This window comes from Vanellus vanellus, assembly GCF_965231255.1.
Source record: "Vanellus vanellus genome assembly, chromosome: 14".
Classification (NCBI taxonomy): domain Eukaryota; kingdom Metazoa; phylum Chordata; class Aves; order Charadriiformes; family Charadriidae; genus Vanellus; species Vanellus vanellus.
In genome coordinates, this window is record NC_138919.1 from 439,201 (window position 1) to 457,635 (window position 18,435).

At 45.2% G+C, this 18,435-nt stretch overlaps 1 protein-coding gene across 1 annotated transcript in view; it reads right to left on the minus strand.

Annotated features, from left to right (window-relative positions):
* MAPK8IP3 (mitogen-activated protein kinase 8 interacting protein 3) overlaps positions 1-6,932 on the minus strand; it is a 76,053-nt gene extending 69,121 nt beyond the window's left edge. The window contains exon 1 of the mRNA XM_082490282.1: positions 6,567-6,932. Coding sequence (XP_082346408.1) covers positions 6,567-6,884 — 318 coding nt within the window. The 5' untranslated portion in view covers positions 6,885-6,932. The remainder of the gene's footprint in view (positions 1-6,566) is intronic.
* Positions 6,933-18,435: the final 11,503 nt, after the last annotated feature.

An 18,435-nucleotide genomic window follows, 5' to 3' on the forward strand; every position in this document is an offset into this window, starting at 1 on the left:
TCACTATCGGTAAGGATGGCTAGTGCGTTTACCTTACCACTTAAGAGGGAAAGGAGAAAATTAGAATCGTTATAACTAATGCTGCCTACCGAGATAGGAATTTGAAACACAGGGATCTCCAGAAACACTTTTTGTTGTTGCTTACTTTTTAAGTATACAGAGTTAATGTTATTATCTTCAGTTGTTGAGTTTTAATCACAACTTGCAATACTATGATCAATTCTGAATCATGTTCAAGTGATATCACTGACAAAGGACATAGGAGAAGAATGAGAAAAGATGATTAATATCCTCATGGTTTAAAATTTTGTCTCACCCAGAAGACATGGGATCACTTTACAGACGCTCACACTGGTGTTGCTTTTTATTTCTGAACAATTAAACGGATATATTTTGGAACCTTACAACAAGTAAGGAGGGAAGCATCATAAATATGAAATCCAACATTTGCATGCTCAGTAGAAAAAAAATCATTACAAATATCACAGTACTTTTCAGGAAAATGAAGAATCTAGTTTCTCCAGGACCAACAGCTTTTGTAAATCAAGACAAGTGCAAAAGAGGACTCAAGGTAAATTGGAAGAACACTCTAACAGCGACACAGATCCTGCTGCTCATTCTGCTGGTGAAATCTGACAGTGCTCACAGGCTCCAGGAATGGAGGAAGATGGTCTGAAGAACATAGAGACAGACCTTGTACACAGACGGCTGTGCGCTAAGTCTGCATTTCACGCTTGCCAGTTACTTTCAGCGGAAAGGATCCACGTGATAAGCAAAGCCTTTCTTTATCTGGTATCTGCTATTCCCAAATGCTTTCCTCCTTGGATGCTATGAGATCACCATCAAGCTGCAGAAACTCCCATTAATCAGCTATTTGTGAGGTCAGGTTTCAGGGAGGCAAAACAGAAAGTGCCTTCCCAAGCTGCGATTCGTTTCACAGGGGAAGCAAATACAAGGCAGAAAGGGAAAAAGCTCTCACAGTGGAGAACACCAGAGGTTGGAGCACAGAGCATCACTTTCATCACCCTTCCCCACCGTCTTCTTAAAGGGAATTAGTGTAGGAGGGAGAGACAATATTTAAAGTATCCCTTAACAAAGTGGGGGGGGATGACACATTTTCAAAAGCCTTTCTGTTCTTTGAGATGCAGGTAGGAGCTAGTGAACTTGTGATATTGCCACCCCACTGGAGAGCTCTTTAAGTACCTGAAGCCACACAGAAACCTGCGGCAACCACAGTGCATGCCTCTTCGCAAAGGACCATCTCTTCCCAAAATGCTGCCCACTGATTTTCAAACAAAACACTGGAGGCATCTTATTACATAAAAATAAAATATTGGTAAGTGAACGTGCTATCAAACAGCAATGCAAACACCAAGCCATACAGATGGAGTGATGGCTATGGCAAGATGCCATCAGAAGATGGAGGTGTTGCTTCTTTTTGGAAGTAGGGAAGGTTGACACCCAGGTGTCTCTCGAACACGAGTCCCACAGTGGCAATGCCAGCAAAGGGCTTTTCTGGTCCACACCCCTGTTGGGTGCTGCACCTGGGGAAGCACAACCCCAAGCACCAGTATGTGCTGGGGCCACCCAGCTGGAAAGCAGCTTGGCAGAAAACTGGGGGTCCTGGTGGACACCAAGTTGAACATCAGCCAGCAACGTGCCCTTGTGGCAAAGGCAGCGAATGGTGTCCTCCGCTATTGCCAGCAGGTAAGGGAGGGGATCCTTCCCCTTTATTCAGCACTGGTGTGGCCACACCAGGAGTACTGTGTCCAGTGCTGGGCTCTTCAGCAGAGGAGAGACAGGGAGATACCAGAGAAAGTCCAGTGAAGGGCCACAAGGATGATGAAGGGGCTGGAGCAGCTGGAAAAGAGAAGGTTCAGGGGGATCTCACCAATGTATATAAATACCTGACGGGAAGGTGCAGATAGGAGGCAGCCAGGCTCTTTCCAGTGGTGCCCAGTGACAGGACAAGAGACAACGGGCACAAACTGGAACACAGAAAGCTCCCTTTGAACGAGTAAAAACTTCTTTACTGTGAGGGTGACTGAGCACTGACACAGGTTGCCCATAGAGGTGGTGGAGTCTCCATCCTTGGAAATACCTAAATGCTGCTTGGACACAGTCCTGGGCAACCTGCTCTGGCAGACCCTGCTTGAACAGGGTGGTTGGACCAGATGACCTCCAGAGATCCCTTCCGACCTCAACCAGTCCGTGATTCTGTGAAAGTACCCAGAGCACCGATACACCCGTGGGGAAGCCCAGAAGATGACAACTCAAAAGACGCCCAGCCCACTGGGAACATCACACACAGCAGCACACACTGTTTCAAGAGGTTCCTGCACTGCCAAAGCTCACGTTCCATCACCAGGCAGGTCAGAGCAGCACCGCCCACCTCTCCGTTGGGTCCAACAGCAAGATAAGTCTTTGAGAACCACAGCCTGCAAGGCTCTGCCATATGGTCACACGCTGGCTCCTCACTCCCAGAGCCAAGGAAAGGCCTGGCCGCGCTGACACGGGCAGTGTCACCTGCCTGGAAACACACTGACCCCACCACGGGCAGAAGAATAGTCGTTTAGAATCAATAGCCACATTTACTGAGACAGAGGTTTCTTTAACCACTTTCCAATGGAGGTCACTTCCAGGTGCTGGACTGCCATAGCGCAGAACACAAGCTACAAAAGCCTTTCACAAGGGGGTCAGACCTCCTAACCAGCACCAGGTACATATCTTTATACCATACGTATACGCATGTTAAATGAGCACCCATTTAAAAAATTCTAATGAGCATTAACTGATGCTGCAGATCCATCGACCAAGATCTTACTTCATTATTAATGCGCTTTTTGTTTCTTTGGACAGCCACCACCACTCCCTTGTGATGCAGGAAATTTCACTGGAAGCAGTTTGCATGCAACAAGAGGTCAGAAGGCCACCTCCATGCCTGGCAGAGATCCGCCTTGCTTTTCTGACCTCCAAGAAGCAATGCTAATGTATGCCAACCCGCCTCGTGCTTCTGTGCTTCCCATCTGTGAAAGCTTTTATGTGCATTTACACACGCATGCTAATCTTGGAACCAGTGCCCAAACATGACCAACAATCTCTGCAGAAACCAGCACTTAGGGCGCACAGTGGTGGTTTTCTTCAAGGGAAGAAGAGTCGGAACATTAGGAAAGTGACTTACATAAAACAAAATGTCCCTCGGAGTTTCTGCTGGTGTCCCCTAGCCCCTTCCTCGTCCCAACTCTACCCCAACATGTCTTCTGAGCAGACACCAGGAAGAGACAGCATTTGCACAGGCTAACGAAAGCTGGACCCACCTGCCCCAGACCCATGTGCCGTCTAGGAGGGTGGGAGGATGAGGGAGCCAGACTCTTCTCTGGACAAGAGGCAACGGGCACAAATTAAACCACATGAAATTCCATCTGAATGCAAGGAAGCGCTTCCTTACTGTGAGGGGGGGTCAAACACTGGCACAGGTTGCCCAGAGAGGTTGAAGACTCTCCGTCTGTGGAGATGCTCAAGCTCTCACCAGACACGACCCTGGACAACCTGCTCCGGCTGAGCCTGCTTGAGCAGGGGATGCTGGACAAGGTGGTCTCAGGAGGTAACCACCAAACAAAACAATGCTGTGACCCTGCAAAACACCATACCATGCCAGTGAAAATTACCCTGTGTTCATACGTAATACAACACAGATGGAAGGAAACAAAAGCACAGAAAATCCAGAGCAGTCCCACATCTCCGCTAGCTTGGAGGTCACGGAAAACTGAAACGTTGTATACTAAGCCCCATAATCACAGAGACCGACAGCACCGTCCCATTTCATGGAACTTCTATTTTCAATCCACTTGCCTAGGTGCTCCTGCTGTCCTATTTTAGGACAAGTGGAAATTACAGAGTCACTCTGCAGCCCAGGTGTTTAGAAAACAAAGCAATAATCTGCTCTTGGCAAAGATTGTTTTAAAAGATAATATATAGAATCACCTTAGAGAAAGAGACAGAAGAACATTGAGAAGGAATACTCTCCTTTATGGTGTTTAGCAAAAGTGAAATGAAAGTAGTTAGAAACAGCCCTAGCTTAACAAAACGTACCTATACGTTTTGAGTCTGTTCGTGCACAATTTCTGCATAAAGACGAAACAGTGAGATTTGATGGTTCTGCAGTGGTGGTAACAAGGCAATACAACGCACATTTTTACGCCAGAGAACAACACTCACTTCTGGTTTCCGTTACTCTGAAATTAATAAACTAATATAAAGTAATTATAACTCAGGGTCTTCTGACATGATATTGCAAGAGAAGAACAGATCAGCTTTTCATCTCCAACTCCCAGCCTCTCAGAGTCACTTCATTTGTTGTAATTAGCACTTGTACGCAGAGAGGAATCAAGACTGGGGTCAAATCCTGTTCCCAGAGGAGGATCCTCCCACTTAAAAGTGAAGCTCTCACCCCCAGACTTGAGGCACAGCACAGGAGGCTGAATGCTGCTCGGGAAGAGGGATGGACCTTCCCTGGTTACTATGGGCACTGCTACAGAACAGCAGTGCACATTCTGGTGGGAAAAACATTCTTCTGGTTTTCCATCGTTTACCATTATCTGGTGGATGGCAGAATTCTCTGTAATACACAGATTTTCACCTCCACAACGTGTAACTTACTGCTTACAGTATATGGGAAATGGGTGCAGACAAATAACATACTTTTTGTTATACGCAGAGGGAAAGAACAGCCATATATTCCATATATGACCTTGTAACGAGGATTATGTAGAGGCAGAATACTCATTTGTTCTCATAAAAAGCACGTTATCTAATCCTTTTTGGTAACAAGTCTCCTTGGAGACCCTTTTTTTCCCCGCTTACATTGAGCTGTGCGTAAGGACAACAGGGTATCATCATCACCAACGCTTTTTAAATCTCAGCAAACAGTATTCTGCCATGGCTCCTGAGTTTCCTTGCAGGGAATGTAACTGTTGTCACTACGTTTGCTTCCAGAAAACACATCCTGTATCTAGTAAGTCAAGAACAGAAATCCACCACAGTCCAAAGATGCAAGATCATTCCAACTGGACTGTTCCAATTCCCCATTTGTAGTCTTATTTTTTTTTCCCTGTTAAGTAGTGCACTTTAAAGAAAAATTCTCAGAAGCTACACAATACTGTCTCTATACAATGTTTAATAAGTAAAGCCTCACATACTCAGAATCATTCTTCAATCCCTACCTGCATTCAAAAGAATTTTAAAGATTACTTATTACTCCATTACTACATAATTAAAACTCAGGGCTAACACATTAATCAACTGGCTCTTGCTTTCAGCATTAGTAATGTGCCACAAGCATCCTCCTCACCAAGCCAGCAAGATCCTCACACACGATTACTAAGCAACACGAACACGTCTGTTAAAAAACTGCACGGTGCTTCGCACTGTTCTCCAGTTTAAAAGCTAGTTCATTAATTACCCCTTGTCAAATCAGAACTTGACTCCTAGTAACGCTACTGAATCTTAAACCTTTTGCCCTCTCAGTCTAAAAGATGGAAAAAGACAACCCGCTTTTTAAGAAGTCGCCTAGTGCAACGAGGATGACGTGGTGGGGATGGACTTCTTCCACCGCCAATGCTCTACCCCAGTCCACAGACTGTCACTTCAAGAGGCGAAACAGCAAACGCTGTGGTTCGCGGTCCTCATCCATGGCCGAGAAGATGCTCTGGGTTTCAGCAGGGACAGAAGCAGGTGTAGGAGGAAGACAGAGCGCAAGTCACCTCCCCCCTCTGTTTTGTCTGCATCTGAGTCTTTGTGCAACCCAAGGATTTCATTCCCTTCCTCAGAGGGGTTCGTTCTCCTCCGGAGCGCCCTCAGACGCGGCTGCCAGCCCGGCGGCGCTGGGGGGCTCTGGGGGAGCAGGCCATGCTCCAGACACCGCACCTCATAACTTGGGGAACTACTGTCTACAGGTTCAAACCGCAGCGCTGGTAAAAACAAGTTTCAAAAAACAGATGTTATACCCTAAAGGTAATTTTTTGCTCCGGCTAAATAGCCTACTGCTGACAGCTGCATGGCTGCACGGAAATCACCGATTTTAAGCAGCATTTTCCAACCCGCCAATGAGCACAGACGTCAGGCCCGCGATGTGCTGTCGGCGTTCCAAAGCGAATTCTCCAAATCCACAGGATTGCAGCTATTTTCCCTCCTGTTCCACCTCCCCCCCCAGCCCCGACGCCGTGTGACAGGGGCGGATCAGCCGCAGCGACACCTGCCCGGGACCCCGCCGGGGGCAGCGGCCGCCCCGCGCCCCGCGCCCCCCCCCCCCCCCCCGCCGCAGCGGCCGCCTCCGGCAGGGCCCGAGCCCGCGCTCCCCTTCTAGAAGGTACCGCCGGCCGCTGCCCCGGGGCTCCGCCGCGCCGCCAGGGCCCCGCCGATGGCGCAGCCGGAGCCGAGGCCTGCGCAGGCCCCAGCCCACCCCCCACCCCCCCTCCATCCCCCGCCGCCCTCAGCCGCAGCGGGGCCGCGGCGCGGTGCCCCCGCCCGGCGGGCGGCCAAGATGGTCGCGGGGCGGCGTCGCTCACCTCCTCGGCCTGCTTGCGCAGCGCCTTCTCCCGCTCGTACTGCGTGAGGAGCTGCTCGTTGTCCTCCCGCAGCAGCTCCAGCTCCACCTCGTGCTCCTGGTTGTCGGTGAGCACCGAGTCCAGGTTCTCCAGCACCGTCACCACCAGCGGCATCAGCTCCTTCACCACCTCCTCGTCGTAGCAGTGGATCAGCCGCTCGAACTCGCGGTAGATGCTGTTGGCCAGGCCCGAGACCCGCTCCGACATCACCGACCCCGAGCAGTAATCGTCGCCCGGGTACCCCCCCACGCCGCCATCGTCCAGCTGGATCTCCAGCATCCTGCCGGCCCTGACAGCCACCCGCGCCGCTCCGCTCCGCTCCGCCGCCGCCGCTGAGCTCTGCCCGCCCCCGCCCCGCCCGCCGCGTCACGGGGACCGGCCGGGGCGGAGCGCGACGGCGCCGCCCGCACAGCCCCGCACCCGCCCGGGCCGCCGGTCACTGCTGCGCCGGCGCTGTCCCCCCCGCGGAGGGGGGCGGTGCCGCCCCTCCGGGAGCAGCCTTCGGGCCACCCCCATGCGTGGCGGACGCCGCTGTGCTGTGGGGCAGGCGGGGGGCAAACCCACCCACCCGCCGGCGGTTTCCTTCCCCGGGGCCGCACGGAGGGTGGCGGCTGCACGGCGGGGGCCCAGCGACGCGCGGCACCCCCAGGCGGGACAGCCGCCGTGGCGGAGCGCGTCGCCGTGGCGGAGCCCGTCGCCGTGGCGGGACCCAGCACCGTGGCGGGACCCAGCACCGTGGCGGGACCCAGCACCGTGGCGGGACCCAGCACAGTGACACAAGGCACACGCGTCATGCTGCCGTCCTCTCCGGGGCACCCCCACGGCAAAGACTGGGCAGATGTGTGTCTCTGCTTTGGTCTGCTGGGGTCATCTTGACTGAAATCCAAACCCATGTCACCACGTCCGCATCCCGACCCCCAAAGCCAAAGGATTCAGGGAAAATACATTATCCCACGCCTGGGTATGTTAACAAGGTACAGACTGGAGAGGCCTTCAAAGTAAATGGTCTGAAGGTCACAAACGAGCCCATTTCTGATTCACACCCTCAAATTCTGCATCATCTGACAAACACGTTAGAAGCGTTCTCTAAACTGGACGTTGTTCAGTCTGAGGCCCCATCTGGGAGGAGACTTTTTGCAAGGGAGGGGGACAACTTCCAGCCAGAAGAGCATTAGAACCTAATTTTGCAACCCAGTTATTAATGCAAAACCTCCAAACACCTTCAGACCTGCAAGTCTCTTCTGGTATCTGTGAAAATTGGGGCACTCCTTTGCTCCACGCATGTTCATTGTTTCAGTTTAATTACTCAATTATATTTCCAAGAGAAGGCAGCTGCAGTTACTGCAGTGAAAGGGGACGAGGGCCTACGGCAGGGATGAGCTGAGAGATAAAACCAGAGGGCAAAAACGGCCAGCTGAAGTCCTGAAAACAAATCCAGCACCTGAGCACTTGAAAGCAGCATCACAGTTGCAGAACTTCACCAGCAGATTTCTGTAAGCCGCAGCACATTCCCACACATGGGAGGCAGACTCCAGCACCCACGGTGTGTTATGGCAAAAGGAAAACTGATGCATACGATACTCCTTTGTTCAGCTGTGCAGAGCAGGACCGGGGAGTCCTGGTGGACAACAGGATGACCGTGAGCCAGCAATGTGCCCTGGTGGCCAAGAAGGCCAATGGTCTCCTGGGGGGCATTAAAAAGAGCATGGCCAGCAGGTTGAGGGAGGTCATCCTCCTCCTCTACTTGCCTTGATGAGGCCACATCTGGAGCACTGTGTCCAGTTCTGGGCTCCCCGGTTCAAGAGGTGGGGAACTGCTGGAGAGAGTCCAGCAAGGGCTGTGAAGATGCTCAGGGACTGGAGCATCTCTCTGCTGAGGAGAGGCTGAGGGGACCTGGGGTTGTTCAGCCTGGAGAAGAGAAGGCTGAGAGGGGATCTCATCCATGCTTATCAATATCTAAAGGGTGGGTGTCAAAAGGATGGGGCCAGACTCTTTTCAGTGGTGCCTGGAGACAGGACAAGAGGCAACGGGCACAAACTGGAACACGGGAAATTCCGTCTGAACATAAGAAAAAACTTCTTTCCTGTGAGGGTGGCAGAGCACTGACACAAGCTGCCCAGAGAGGCTGTGGAGTCTTCTCTAGAAAGATTCCAAACCCACCTGGATGCCATCCTGTGCAACCTGATCTGGGTGCCCCTGCTCTAGCAGGAGGTTGGACTAGATGATCTCCGAAGGTCCCTTCCAACCCCGACCATTCTGTGATTCTGTGATTTATGTCATATATATGTACAGAGTCTAACTATGGGGTGGAAATGGGAATGCTCCAAAATGCCAGTGTTACCAGCATCGCCCAGTTCTCACTGCTCTGAGGAGAACATTTCATTATGTTGTTACTCATCCCCATGCCCTTTTGCAAAATATCCTTGTGAATAACCTACTTGTGAGGGATATTGCTTTGCACGATTTTAACTGAGAAAGTAGAGAGATTCTGAAATATCAAGGACATACTTTAGTATTCTTAACAAAGAAAAGGCAATTAAATTAAATTCTTTACATATATCTGAAAGTCAGAAGCTTCTCATTTAGGCATTCTGATTAGAAATAAAAATGGTTTACAAGCCAGGTAAGTGATTTGCATCATTGGAAGAAATAAGCATAGGCAAGGGAGAAAAAGACATTTATTAATTAACCAAGCTGTTACTGCCTTAAAAAAAAATCAAGCCCTAAAAAAGGATTTTTTTTATGCAAAATAACTGTTTAATCACCTTATGATCAGAAATATTCAAATAAAGTATCTCCAAAGTTCTCTGAAGGACTATGTCTTTCCACTTCCAAGGGGTTTCCAACTAATTGAAATTTAAGTCTAAACCAAAATGGTTGGAGGTTTATGGTGATAGTTGCCATTTCTGATTTTCTAAACAAAATATTTCAAAGTTACGGGTCAAATTTATGCGTAGAAAATACAGCCAAACCATTCTTCAGGAGTTAAACTTTCCTTTTAGCATCCTAAATTCCATCCCTCTGGTACTCGACCACCTTTCCCCCGTGTTTACTTTTGTCTCTTTTAGGGGTGCAGAACAGCCCCTAAGAACTCGTCAGCCAGGAAGAACAAACAGCCAAACCGATACTGCAGTAAAACTTCACATAGTAGGGGTGCTTTTTTTTGTCACCGGGGCAGCACTTCAGCCTGAGCCTAATGAGCAGATGCAGGCCTTCATGCTAATTGTGCTCATTTGTGACAGCTGCATATGTATTAACACCCAGGAAACTACAGTGTGGCTGCATTTCAGGTGCCATACATCCAAGTCCAGTCTTACTTTTTCTTCCTCAGATTTCTACAAGTCAAGAACAGACACTTAAAAAACCCAATTATTGGAAAACTTAGATGTTTAGGTTCTTGGAACATACACATTTTACTGTTCCTTTACAGTTATAGAGCCTTTCCTGAAGAATCAATTCATATTTTGCATAGTGTTTTTAAAAAATTGAAAGAAAAATGGCCAAAGAGAGGCTAAGGGAATCATACAGCCCATTCACTATAAGGAAACATTTTCAGTTTGGGTGGTAAAAGGAGGAGACCAAACAACTGCTTAAATTAACAGCTTAAAATCAGAAATAGGTTTTCAGATTTGGTATTGTTATTAAAGGCTGAAAAACGTGGATAAAAGACATACCCGTTTTACAAACACTTTTGAAACCTGCATTTTGCAATATAGCTGTGTTTTGACTAAAACAAGATAATGTAACAAGTCTAGTTTTGCAGGCGAGCAATACTTTACAGCAGTAAAGAGTTGTTTGTATGTTTCTAGCTGCCTTTAAATAGTTGACATCACTAGAGTCCCAAATATTGGATATTATTAGGCAAACTGAATGAGCCAAAGTATATATAGTCTTTCTGAATTTCAACTGGGCAAGGCTATGACAAGTAGGGTAAAACACCGTGACAAAAAAAGGGATATGCCCCAAAGTTATATATGATTGTGCTGTTCAGTGGAAAATTCAATGATTCAGTCATCTAGAATATTATCCCAGATATTAGTGGTTGTTATTAGGCATGGGGATAAAGTTGGCATGATAGAAAACAACATGGAACATTCTGCTCACAGAGGAACCGAGACACCCACTTGCATTTCTACAGATGTATTATAAAACAAGTTTCCCACCAATAAGCGTATCCAGTTCTGGTGGACAGTTCTGGTAATTCTGGTGACTCATATTGTCCTTTAAACACGGGAAAATCATGTTTAATCTGAATCTCCAACTTGCTTATTAGATACCTTGAAAAGAAATAGTCCCTAAACCCGTAGGCCAGTACTTATATGTAACTATTTCTCCCGCATACATGCAATAAGTACTAAATCAGATATATCCAATGTTTTTTTCAGACACTGTGTCAGATGTAGTGAAGAAATACCTACAACTTTCAAATAGGTGCTCGTTTAAAAAGATATAATAGTGTAATTCAGATCTCAAACCTTTTCTTGGAAAAAAGTCTTTAAAATTGTACAAATGAGTGCCCTTGTGGTTTTGTAAACAGTCCAATTAAACATAGTTTTTTGTGGATTTATATCAGAATTTAATCAGAATTTATAGATAAATCTGTTGAGTTAGCATGTGGGGGGAAAAAGGTGGAGCAGAAGATTAAAGTGAATTGCTTACTTTCACAGAAGAGAAACAAGATCATCTCGGTTATAACGTACTCAAAGAATTCTCCACAGAACCAGCTGGAAAATGCAAACTAAACAGAGCTTAAAGTGGATGAAATTCTTGTCATCTAAACAGGGTCATTTTTTATCATTAATAGTAAATAAGGTAGCATCTAAAACTCCAAGTACAAGCCACAACAGCAGCATACTAAACACTAGGGAAACAAAGGCAGTAAGGTAAAAAATGGCCCCATCCAGAACAATCTTGGGATTGCAAAAACACGGGCAATTGGGAATTTTCGCATACAACAAAGAAAAACTAAATACTAAGGCAGTTGTACATAGAGTGTATGTGTGGGTATATTTGATCACACGTCAAATACTGTGTTCAGTTTGGGGCCGAAAGACATTAAGGCACTAGAGCGTGTCCAGAGAAGGGCAATGGAGCTGGTGAAGGGTCTGGAGCACAAGTCTGATGAGGAGCGGCTGAGGGACCTGGGGGTGTTCAGCCTGGAGAAAAGGAGGTTGAGGGGAGACCTGCTCGCTCTCTACAGCTCCCTGAAAGGAGGAGGTAGCGAGGGGAGGTTGGTCTCTTCTCCCAAGGAACAGGCGAGAGGACAAGAGGAAATGGCCTCAAGTTGCACCAGGGGAGGTTTAGATTGGACATTAGGAAAAATTTCTTCACCGAAAGGGTTGTCAAGCATTGGAACAGGCTGCCCAGGGCAATGGTGGAATCGCCATCCCTGGAGGGATTTAAAAGTCAGGCAGACGTGGTGCTGAGGGACACAGGTTAGTGGTGGGTTTGGCAGTGTCAGACTGATGGTTGGACTCAATGATCTTAAAGCTCCCTTCCAACCTAGACGATTCTATGATTCTGTATCCTGTAAGCAGAAGTGATACATAACTGAGTGGGATTACAGCAAAGTGTGTATTAATGATTTATGTAAGAAATACCTGTCTTTGGTATGTATGGGACCACAGATCTGCAGCAACATACTCAGTAACTCCCATATTACAAATGCTAATCTTACACCTTCTTGTGAACATTGTCTCTGGTTTAGAGATGGAAGAAACTGAGGCAGAAGCATTAAATGGACCCACAAAGATCATGTAGGGAAGGTCTGCTAGAGCTGGGATTAGAGCAAAGGAGCTACTGAGGGCTAAATGCAGATCCAGCATTTGACCTGTGTTTTCATCTTTCCATGGCAGCGTGAAGCAGTGCCATGGCTGGCAGCCTACCTCGAAGCACTGGCGCCTCCTGAGTGTAATAGAGTTGTCAAGGTAAGGGAAATGCCAAAAGGTTGTACTTGGAGCGGGACCAGCTATTCTCTTCTGCAGCACAGCTACACACCACCACTGCAGGGAAGCCTCGGAGCAGTCAGCCAGATCTCGGGCTCAGCTGATCTTAGGCTGTGGAGTTTGGGTAGGAAGGCAGCAGAAAGGCATCTTTTCTGTACTGAGTCTGACCTGGCAGGGTAGAGAAACGAGGTGCTGATTTGTGAAAAGGCTTCCAACATAGACATTTGCCTCAGAGCTCTTGAAGAAGAGCGTAATTCCAAAGTCGTCATTAGAAATGACCCTAAAAGCTTCATATTACACAAAGGGAAAGAACTTTAGCCAGAAAGCATAATTGCAATGGGAATATTACATCTCATCGGTAATTAACAGTTTTAAGTCTTATGACTGTTTCATCCTATGGTATGTCATTATAGCTAACTGTATTGCTGGTATACTATAGATTCATGGCATGACAGCTTTTAGAGACAGCTGGAGTTACAGCAAAAGACCAATTTGTCTCCCCAAAAAAAGGAGAATTGACTAGAAAGAATGGAATGGAATGGAATGGAATGGAATGGAATGGAATGGAATGGAACGGAACGGAATGGAACAGAGTAAGAATAAGAGGAGAGGAGAGGAGAGGAGAGGAGAGGAGAGGAGAGGAGAGGAGAGGAGAGGAGAGGAGAGGAGAGGAGAGGAGAGGAGAGGAGAGGAGAGGAGAGGAGAGGAGAGGAGAGGAGAGGGTAGGAGAAGTTCACTTTGAAGCGACCTGCAATGATTGAGTCTGAAATATAATTAGTTATGGACTGGGTCACCAATAAATCATGAGGCATCTGAATGTAACAGTCAGATTTTCAAACGTTCTGCACACAGAGCAGGTCCAGTCGCATGCAGCGGGTGCAATGGGTGTATACATGCAAACAACAAATGTGAATGCAGAGAATCCCACTGAGAAGTTTAAAAGTCAAACAGCTGACCAACATGTTGGGCCTTGATTCACACCGTCTTGCACGGCAAACTAGACAAACAAAAAAGTTGTACTGTCGTTCACAACAAAAATAGCATACCAGCAAACTTGATTACACACTTGATTACAGGCTTGATTGCATTTAAAATATCATGAATACAAATTTACAAGATCAGATAAAAAGAGAGAGAAACAAACAGGTAAAGTGTGCGAGAAGGCTTATTCACCATTATTTTGGTTTATTCCTCATTACATTGAACTTCTAATTTCATGTAATCTAGAGGGTATGTAAAAAACATTTATAAAGTTTTCTTGCGTTTTGACCACTTACATAAGAAATTATAACAATGGGAGTGACACAAATGAAAAGCCCTTAAATTGCATAGCCGGATGGTATTACCCACACTACCTGACTGTAATCTCAAAAGGTCCGGGAGGCAGCCCTGGGGTGAGGGGATCTGAGCTTAATTACGTTCTCCTTTCTACAAAAGACAACTTGTTCAAGTCCCATGATGTTGTTAAAGCTCCTTCTGAAAAAGATGGGTGATTGCCTTAAGCTAAATTCTACATTAAAATATACATGCCTGTTTTCATAAATCCATATATAATTTAAAATCTAGAGATGAGTCAAGACATGGCAGAAATGCTGGGTGCTGCCGTGTGAGAAAGAGTTAAAATTCCCACTTAAAAATGAAAGTTGGCAAGAGAAATACTTTTTATTCTACCCCTCTTGGGGGTTTTTTTGCATCTACCATAGGAACTTGTATATGATTCAAATTGTTATTTGCTTAGCACTAACAATATGCTGAAAGCTAATTGTTCTATAGATATGACTGCAAGGTCTCTTTCCAAGTAGATAACATAAAGGCAACACACAAGGAGTGACAAATGGATAGAAACAGTGAGACTAAGCAAGGAAAACCAGGATTGTTTTTTAATAACCATGTGATCTCCAACAAGCCTTTTGGGGTTTTTTTCCTTTGGACAGTTGGAACTTTGCTGTGTGAAACAATAAATGGTTTTAGGTTTTTATCTTGACAGCACAGAGTGAAGGAAAATATTGAATTGTTTTTAGTGGCTAGAACTTACCTTCAAATAATATTCAGCTGAAATCCAAGGTGTTGTTTCTGCAGAAAATTATGGCGTCATAGTACCAATAGGACAGTTGTGGCAGAGGTAGAATTTCTGTAAACCAGAATTATTGTCTGATTATTCTTGTTTAAAAATACCTGTACAGCAGAAACTGCTTGTGCTTTCTTTTTGTGAGACAGTATTTGGAGAATTGACTGACAAAATTTAGCTCCAGGAATGGGATCATATAAAACCTTTTTAAAGAGGTTTATCTCTGTCTAGCATAAGAACTGTTTAGTGGTTTTCCTTTTAAGTTTAAAAAGAATGCTTGATTTGGCTTCAAATAATTTAATGAAGTTTCATAAACATTTTAAAGACAATGTTTACAGGAGATGACTGAAAACCAGCAGTCCAACAGCAACAAACGCACATATAACTCATCTCCCACTACAGAAGTTTCTTCCATATTTGTTAAGGTCAGGAAAAAAAACATTCTGGTAGTTTTGCAAAACTTCATTTACCCAGTAATTTCTGAACTGTGGTAATGACTTGTGCTTTGGCCAGAGAATGTATGTTACAGACTTATACAGCCTTTATTTTTAAATAGATAATCTACCATATCTCTTGGAAAGCCTCAGCAGTAGTTCCAGCTTTAATTTTATTTTTTAATTTACAGCCATGACATTTTAATATACCTTCTACAGGACTCAGGAGCTGTCTCGAATCAGACATCACTCCTTGATAGGTACTTGCAGACCACTGACCCTCGTATTTCTGTTCAATTCTTTTCTAACTGAAGAAGACTGTGTGTAGTTTTCTACTTTATTACGCAGAGTTTATATTAATTAAATGGGCTGTAAAAAGAAAAGGTAGCTAAAACTATGTATTCGATACCTTCACAACCATGGAATCTTTGTATATACTAGCTGTGTACATCTACTCACCCTACTGAGCACTCCATCATTGTTTTGCAAATAATATCCTCATTTAGGCAAAATTTAATTAACTGCTTTGATGTAGCGCTTTGCTCTCTGTAACCAAGGGAGAAACAGGCACACCAGGTCATCCTCTCTAATCTTTTACATTTCTTCAGTAGTGTAAATGGCACTAGTATAAATATGCACAATAAAAAAAAAAAAAAAAAAAGCACTTTCAATTAAGGTGCAGTAGGCAAGATTGTGCAAATACCAAACAAGAACTCAGATGGTTGTTAGGGGCCAGGTAATGTGATCTGTTCCCTATCCCAACCTCCTGGCCAAGGAAGGAGGCATTTTGAAGGTTCTGGGAGAACTGCAAGCAGAGCCTTAGTCTTCAGAGGATGGTGGAGAGAAGAGGAGGAAGTCAGGCTTTGTAGGAAGGCTCAGGAGAGGTTTTGTTTAGCGTTCATAAAACGTTAGTAAAAGCAATTTTCATTCTGGATGAAATCCCTGAGATCCACAAAGATGGATTTCTGCATCCCTGAAGGCAACTTCCCCTCTTTTTTGTAATCTATTTTATTGAGTTCTTTAAAGAACATAAGAAAGCACAGATGAACTCACTATTAGCACTGTGATTCTGTCTCTGAAATGCTTCAAGTAATTACATTTTTTACTATATTTTGATTAAAACACAGATTTATAAAAGCTGACATAATTTTCTTCCCATGTGCTGGTTTGCTGAGTTTTAAAGTGCAGCACTGCAATGATACGGTTTAGCAACAGAAAAGTTAATTTCTCCTCTACCTCTCTTCAGGGCACTTCAGAAGTGTTTGCTGGACAGAGTTTTAAAAATGGCATCTTTTCCTAAAGCAAATGTCCTTTTGACACGGTTTTCCAAAGTTAGCATATAGCCAGTTACTATGCACTTTTTGATCTGTCACAATAAACTACTCACCTTGTGCACTAACTTGTCCCCAGTACTCACAGCTGAAGTTCACTTGAGAGCTCTGCAAACCATCGGGAAATGATACGCAAGTGGTACAGTATTTCCTTAAGATGGTATGGTGATAATTAGCAAACCCCTGATTGTAGTGGTGATCTGCCCTAAGGATCTGTAGTATCAGAGTTCCGTCTTCCATCTCTGTATTTTATTAATTCTCATTGCTTTATTATTGATATCCAAGTGTGCTTTTCAGAGCAGATGATAATTACATTCACAGTTAATATTAACACCAGAAATACATGCAAAGTATATTTCAATGGTTTTATGGGTATTTTTTCGAACTTTTTATAACCTTGAACTGAAGGCAAAAAATATTTCCTGAATAAGGCCAGGATGTCCTGGCCTGCTGATTTTAGCCCTTTTACTCCCTGCCCTACAAAGTATAGAAAGGAAAAAAAAAAAAACCAAACCCCAAGCAAGCCCCATTATATGAAAACCATGGCCACTGCACGGAAGGGTATCTCATGGTAAATTAAGAAAGAGTAGAAGTGTAGTAAAACTTGCAGAAACTCATGGCATTTTCAGAAACACTGGCTGCTGTTAAATGTTTTATAATAGCCCTTCTGCACTTGATGTCCTTCCCTGCCAGTGACAGAGAGAAACATGATGGGAGTAGGATGGGAGATTTCACATGTCACTTTTGACACATGTATTCTGTATCAGCACACTGCTTTCTTCCCGTGTCCTGGACCGCAACCCCAGCCCCACTCTTACTCCTGTGCTGCCAGCTGACACGGTGCAGGGGCAGGGACATGCCTTGCTAGGAACAATCTTTTCAAGCAGTAAAGAGGCCACTGCACGCACCTCAGTGCCTAGAAGATTTTTACATCAACTCTCCCATTTCTTTCCATTTCCTTTTTATAAAGTAGGGTAGAAACTCTTGCAGATTCTCTAGAAACCTAAGCTACATTTAAAAGAGTCCTTCAGTACAAATTTAAGGTGACAGACAGATGCTCAGATATGGCAATAAGGGATGTAGTAGAAGTACCGAAGCCTGTATTAGTGGTTCGGCAAAGAAGGAAAATTCTGCCTCTGTGACAAGGGCAAAGAATATAATTAACTACCAGGACTCCTTAGTTTAGTGCCATATTAAATCCATAGTGTGTTTTAAGGTCTGTCCTGAACCCGTGGGAGGGATGGCTTCTAAGCTAGCTGGAATGAACATCAGCAAATGGAGCAGTAATGCTCGGGAAGGTTACATTATTAATTATAATAAAGAGCTCTCTCGTAACAGCAGGACATTACAGAAAAAGAACAGCTCATCCCTTAGACACCACAGTAAGCAAACACGCACAAGTGTGCGTCTTCTTGCTGTTGTAAACCCTCCTCCTCCCCGCTGCTCACTGGTGCTTTGGGAATTTTCCTCCCTTCCAGCCACTCAGCCTCGGCGACGAGCAGCACGCATCATCTGGTGACGGAGCCCTGCACAGCATCAGCAGCAAAAAGACATTTCAGAGCTTGGCAGCAGAGCAACCTCTGGGGACCCAGTGAGCCTGAGAGAAGACACCGGCTGGTCAGTAAGAAAAATAGGCAGTCATGACAAGGATATGGCAAAACATGTTAAATGATTACATATTGGTGCTCCTGTTTCCTCTGTTTTCAGAAGAAATACACAATTCATTGCAAAATGAAGTATAACACCTGAAAAATGAAAATCGCTTGCCTGCCTGAAAATGTTGTACTTACTACAGCTGTACTTTTACCTGACTGTTTATGACTGAAGAGATAACAAAAAGTACAGTATCTTTTATTTTCAAAAAGATTTAACACAGCTTGTCACAAAACCAATTTCACTGTTTTCTCTCATGTAAGGCAACCACTTGGAAACAGGATGCAAATAATGACACATGCTTTAATAAGTTAAGCGTTAAACTCAAAGGGCTGTCTACAATACTTGATGAGTCCCTGAGACTGACAGCTTGGTGATGAAAATTCCAGATAAACAACA